The following is a 6,825-nucleotide window of genomic DNA, read 5'->3' on the forward strand; positions in this document are numbered from 1 at the left end:
GCAAGGGTCAGAGACTGCCCCTACCATCCATATTACTAGTGAAGGACCAGTCACTGGAGATTAAAGTTGACGGTCTGAGGGTAAGGCTGCTTTATCAGAGACAGGTGAGACAAATCTCATTTGTTTGCTGCACCGAGACGTTGCCATCAGAGAACATACTGGACACCGCTTTCCAACCAGATGGTTTCACCATTCATAGACTGGATTGGAACAGATTCTGGAAAAGGGAGAGGGGCGGTGTGGTGATTGGGAGTTGTTAATCCTCCTGAACTAGAGGGTGTCAGAGACGTAATGTCCCACCTCGGGTTAGATGCACAAACTGAATGTGTCCCGCAAAATTCTGAGTTGATAATAAAATACAAGAGATAGAAAAGAACCTAAGTTTCTTTATCACAATAGAAGAAACATCACATGGTATGGGGAGTGGGTATCAGCAGGAGACATGGAAAGTGTGAAGCCACCTGACGCTGTGAATTGGATTGAGAATGTCGATCATAAATGGCAGTCAATCAAACAATGATTCATGCTATATCAGCAAGCCATTGGACTCGATAGAAAGCTGGATTCATGAAAGATTGTACTGCTACTTACCATGGTGGGACCTCAAGCTCTAGAGGTTTTCAACATGTTTATTTTTGCTGAGGCAAATGCCCAGGGCAAGTTCAACAAGTTTATCAAGATGTTTGATGGACACTGCTCACCAAAGAAAAATGAAACATCCGAGAGGTATGTGTTTCAGTCGCGCACGCAGAGAGCTTTGATTTTTTTTTAACGGACTTGAAATTTAAAGCACAAGTTTTGGATGGCTGCAAGATTGAAACATCTGTGATCAAATTTTGTTCAGAATTATTGACGAGAAAGTGAGAGAGAGCTTGCAACGAGAAATAGAATTTACCTTAGCTGGAGCTGTGAAGAAATGCCATGCCAGTGAATTAGCTCTGCAGCACACAAAAATGTTTGGTGAGAGTGCAGGGGCAGGTGTAATAAAAAAATCCATGTTTCTTCATCACAGTTAGAAGAAACATCACAACTAGAGTGTGCTTTTTCATCAATACTGAGTGGCGCATGGACATTGGGGTTATGTCGGCCTTCTGCTCTACTGCCTTGGAGCAAATCTTGATTAGACCCTTCTATCTACCCCGAGAGTTCTTACGATTCTCACTGAGTCTATAATCCTTCCCGATGCCGATTCCAAACAGGTACTTGCAGAGCTGCATGATGTGGTCAGTACACAATAGATCTCCTAGCCTGAGTCACTACAAATCTTAAATGGCAACTTTAATCAGACCTGCAATTAGACGTTTAAGTTTTGGTCGAATATCTCTTCACTATTTAACTAAAAAAAAGTAAATACAACTTCCATCACATCATATCTTAATGATTTTAGTTAAGGTTCATTTGTACTTTTCATAGTTATATCGAATTACTTTTGTGCTTCCACACAGATAATTCACTGCAGTGGCTGGATGGTTCAATCATTTCTTATGCTAACTGGATAAATACAAACCTCTCAAATTCAATTCAAGACAAGTGTGCTGTTATATCATCTCAAAATGGTGTTTGGATCCTAACCAACTGTTCAGAGAGGCATAGCAGACTTGTGTGCAAAGTTCCAATAAGTAAGTCTAAGATGTGACTTATCAGCCTTCATGGAGCTTTGTTTGATATATTAAACTAAATCATACTGGCCATTAATTTTAGTAGTTGGCTTAAAAGATTAATGAAAAGTATATGTAGAATAATGTAAAATTGGTAAAAAGCAAGGATCGTTGGCAGTAATTTAATGCAGATTCAGTGAATCCTCTCTCATTGATTTGTAGACATGCAAGACAGGAATTTGGTTTGACATGCCAGAAATTAATACTTAAAGCATTGTCAACTTTGCACAAATTGTATTTCAATCATGACCAATCTTGTGTTTCGTTCATAGGAAGCTTCACAAATATCGTCTTAATAGTGTTCAACATTAATAACATACAGGCATTTTTAAGCTAGCAGTTTATGATACGAATACTGCATATTGTAAAGGGAGTTTAGAGAGATTGGAAGATTGCTTTCAGCACCTGGTGTTCCACACAATTGGCTTACTGAAAAATTAGAAAAACTGATATCTTGTGAACTTGCAAATGCAACATAGTGGTACAGTTTCAATGACGTGGGTTCTATTTTGACCTCTGGTGATACCTGTGTGGTATTACCAGAGGTCACCAGATCTTCAAGTGATCTGTTTACTCCCATGTCCCAAAGATATATAGGTTAGTAGGTTAATGGCTTTGTAAAATGCTCTAAATGTCGATGAATCAATGGAATGTAGGGAGATAAAGTTGCAGTGAAAATTAGTGAGGGAATGGACAAACAGACAGGATCTGCCTTCGCTTGTGTGCAACTGATCCTACCTGTTCCCCTGCAAATATGAGAGCCACAATGGAACAGAAGACAATTAAAAAAACAATTTGATTGACTTCGAGCAATGAACCTCTCTCCTTAAAAAACAAATGGTCCAAACAATCTTTGCTGTATGTGGTTGGCCAGACATCTGCAATGATTATGGGAACATCAGAAAAGTGTCTTATGTTTGTTGATGCCAGTATCCATGCAGATTATGGAATTTGTATATTTGTAATCATAATTACATTTGTAGAAATTTTACATTCATTTACTTGATGGGGAAATCCTCATGATTCATTGACTTTTGTTTGCCTCTTTTATAACATTGCATTAATTTTCTTAATCTTGCCTTGCAGAATCCAATTACAGAGTTGCAGCTTTGGTGGTAACAGTGATTTTTATCCTGTTACTTATCTGTGGAATTGTGTGGTTTCTGTATAAAAAGAATAAGTGGCGATGGGCTAACCCTTTTGGGACTGTCCACTATGAACGGAGTTATAATGATCCCTCCGATACTGATAGTACTGTTATGATAACAGAACTTAAGGAATTCCATGATTGAAACTTGATTCTTGTTCTGTTACCAAACTGCTTGAAAAATGTCAAAGCATGGGCCAGATCTTGACTCCCAGGAATCCCACTCCCATCTGCTCCAACACCCATGCTAAGTAGCTTTAACTGCAGAGGGTTATGTAATGGCCTGAAGCATCTTGGACTCCAGTAGCATAGCTTGAGTGATGATAGATACTCTGGTGTCTCTGTGAGGAGGGCCTTTCTCCGAAATGCCCCTATCAGCCTTTCACAACTGATCTCAACATCACCTCCAGCTTTGTCAGCCGTGAAAACTTTTTTTTTCTAAAATAGTATTTCAATTTGTCATGCAACCATAGATGCTTAAAGACTATTAAAATTGAAGTAAATAACTTGACCAAGAACAATTGATGATTTTTTGGAAGCAAACCAAATAATACTCACAAATAATACTCACAAATGAATAATCAAACATTAAACTGAAGGAAAATAATTTTAAAAGAAAGCATTTTATCTTTCTGCTTGCTTCCTAATCCAAAGGTCGATAATGTTGAAATCAGTGCGGGGCTCACAAATCCTGCAGCAGGTCTCACCTGGAAAGTCATTTGTAAGGGAATTTTGGTGGAGCTTATCAGGGTGACCAATATAAATCATGAACAAATCCCAGATTCGATGTAAAGCTCGATGCTGCCGGTTCTGTTCAAAACTGCCAGCAAAATCTGGCCCATTGATTTTATTTGTCCTTGAATCATTTTGCTGTTGTATAAATATTTTCTGATTTGCACTACTTGTATTTTCTGATAAATCCTGTTATCTGATGACTACTGCAGCAGTTTGCAGAGATTGTGTTCTATTAATTATTGGCTTTAAGAACTTATTTTTATACTGTATTTTGTAAGCGTTCCATGTTTCACAGAATGATAATATATGCAGTCTGAACTCCAGAAAGGAAATCTTTGTGGAATTCTCATCATTTATGTATGACGATGTAACACAGCTGATGTTTATTGATCTCTTTGTACATCTTTAAGCCATTAACAATTGGGGGGAAAAAAACAAATTTGTGTATTTCAAAAAGTTGTTAAATTCCATAACATCAGTTTAGGTTTTAGATGTGTATAAATTGAGGAAAATTGCTATTGTCTGTGAAAACATCTCAACTTCTTTGTCAGTAGTGCCTTGTGATTTGTTCTTCATGGCTGAATCTCAGATTGAGGATTGTTGCTGTGAAATAATCAACTATTCAAAAAATTAAAAGACCACAATAATATTCACATTATATTCTGATTTTCTTTGATCTGCTTTTAATACTATGGGTTTTTTCTTCAAATTGTGCATTCAACAAATAAATGTTTGTGACAATAAGGCCACTTGTTCTGATTTGGAAGATTGCAGTCTTTAAACTCTATGGAGGTTTAAGCATTATTTTTTTTAAATTCTGTTGCGATATTTGTGCATATTTATCAAGCTGCAACTATTAACAGCAGGTTAATGACAATAATATTTGGAATTTGACAGAAGCAACTGTAATTGTGGAACATTGGTCTATTATAATTTTACTAGTGTCAATTTAGTGAAAGCCATTTTTTTTGGAATAAGAGTATAAAGACCAAAATGCCACAGTCTTATTGGATTAGTTTGCTGAACACTACTGGTCAAGCAGCATCAGTGGGAGAAAATGAGTTTTTCCATTTCAAACTAAAGCCCCTTATTGACATCCTTTGCTGAGAGACAACCGTTCTTTTTCACCCACTGATCCTGCTTGACCTGCTGAGTTCCTCTGATGAGCTTCCGATTCAATCGTCTGCCATCTCCTGGGTCTCCACCCTTTTAGGTTTTTTTAAAAAAAATCTGGTAAATAAATTCAGTAATTCTTCTTGAATAACAAAGTATTTAAATGGGCATATTTGCATTATTTTGAAATGTCATGTATTTTTGTAAAATAAAAATAATCTTGCAAAAGCTCAAGATCTTAATTGTATTACAAGGCTTCTAAGAGTGGATGGAAATGTTCAATTCATTTCACACATTCATTCATCTTTCATAAACTCATGAGTAAATTGGTTAAAAAAATTAAAATGTTGTCTCGTGCATAAAATGAAATACAATCTGCTCTTAAATTTAATTTTGTTTGTTTTGTACATTAGTATTGATACTTTCAGAGCTATGCAGATATTATTTTTCAATCATTTTGCACTTTTGCAGACAGTTGATATTGAGATTTTTCAGATTAAAAAGCTTCTTTCACAATGTTAAATAAATGAGCCTGATTATTATGTCTTCTTCCCAATTAGATGCCAGTTTCTGATTCCAGGATGGACTTCATGATGAATATTTAGTTCTTCCTTGCTATGTTACATTCTAAATGTAGTTTTGCAAGATAATAATGGAACCCTTAGCTTTTTTTTATTCCTGAAGTGTTACAGTCCAAAATATTGACTGTTTATTGCCTTCCATGGATGGTGCCTGACCTGCTGAGTTCTTCCAGCATTTGTTGTATATTTTGTTTCAATTTAATTTACTTCATTTCCAGGCTCTGGTCTAGAAAGATGTATGGCTTGGGGTTGATTTGTTCAATTTCCCCTTCAGGGTCTTGACTTTCAGTTCTGCTTCCTCAAACTGTAGCACATAAAGAGCCTTATCTGGGGTCAGGTTAGGCTCTTTATGTGGTGTTGTTTGAGGAACAATTTAAAGTAATTTCATTGAGAGTGGGACCATAGCAGAAAAATATATTTGATCATGTTAATAGGAGATACAGTATAGCTAGTAAGCAAAAGAAAATGCAGAAAGTAAATATATAGTTTGAATTTCAGATTAGGAGAAACTTAAGATCTAAAATGAACTTGGCCATTCATTGTTTTTGTTGTCTAAGATAAGTTCCATTTCCCAAAACCTCCAAAGCTTTAAAAGGATTAACATTCGCCATTGTCGTCTTGTCTGGAAGTTGCGGAACTGCTTCTCTGATAATTGATAAGTTTAAGGTGGAATTGACTTATGTGAGGATTATTGCCCCAAATGGAAAATAAGATTTTGTAACATGTGGATGAAAGTAATGGAAAATTCTTCATCTTCAAAGCACTTTTTTGATGTCAAAATGTTATTTCTTGTCAAATGGACTTGTTTTGTGTTTTTTTTTTACGATTATTGGAAACTGTGAAATAAATTGGGAAGAGAAAGAAAATCCATGTCAGTGAAATAATTAGATGAGTGCCAAATGCTATTTCTTGTGTGTTACCTCAACTCTGAATTGTTAAAATGTTATACTTCAACTTATAAAGATTTCCTTTCTTTACCTTTTGTGATTAATTGAAATAAATGGAGAAATGGAGACCACATTTTTTAATTGGGTTTCTTTGTTCTTGGACTTCATTGTTCAGACATGGATGCATTTAAATACGAGTAGTCAAAATGTAATGTTTTTCTTGTTATCTTATCCAGTGGATTCTCTTACTGTTAAGGCGATGAAACACTAGTGGTTTGACCTTTATCAAGTTTTCCTGACCATCACCAGATCATCACAAAGTCATGTATTGACTTCAAACTGAAAAGGAATTAAATTGGGAGCCGAGAGGGAAGTGCATTATAAAAGAACCAGCATAGAGGCGGGGAATATTGTGAACCATACCATCATAGATGAATATATCCTACTTTGGTGGCCTCCCACCAGACGGCATCAAAATCATATCCAATTCTGTTAGCTCCTTTCCCTGCTCTCTCTCTCTCTCTCTTTATTTTCCTTCCACTCTCTTTCCTTTCCTCCATCTCCCTATCCCCTTCCCTTCATTCTCTCAGATGCCCTTTTTGCACTCTTCCCATCACTTTCTATTCTAACCTCCCACCTATATCCACCTATTGCCTCTTACCTGTGCTCCTACTCCCCCTCCCTCATCTTTTTATTCAGATTCC

The 6,825-nt window shown here is 36.3% G+C and overlaps 1 protein-coding gene across 2 annotated transcripts in view; it reads left to right on the plus strand.

Annotated features, from left to right (window-relative positions):
* Positions 1–6,254, plus strand: part of ly75 (lymphocyte antigen 75) — a 139,144-nt gene extending 132,890 nt beyond the window's left edge. For both annotated transcript variants that reach the window (XM_069935393.1, XM_069935394.1), the window contains exons 34-35: positions 1,446–1,619; positions 2,745–6,254. In XM_069935393.1, coding sequence (XP_069791494.1) covers positions 1,446–1,619; positions 2,745–2,950 — 380 coding nt within the window. In that variant the 3' untranslated portion in view covers positions 2,951–6,254. The remainder of the gene's footprint in view (positions 1–1,445; positions 1,620–2,744) is intronic.
* The last annotated feature ends 571 nt before the right edge of the window (positions 6,255–6,825 follow it).

The sequence above is a fragment of the Narcine bancroftii genome, chromosome 4 (genome assembly GCF_036971445.1).
Source record: "Narcine bancroftii isolate sNarBan1 chromosome 4, sNarBan1.hap1, whole genome shotgun sequence".
Taxonomy (NCBI): Eukaryota; Metazoa; Chordata; class Chondrichthyes; order Torpediniformes; family Narcinidae; genus Narcine; species Narcine bancroftii.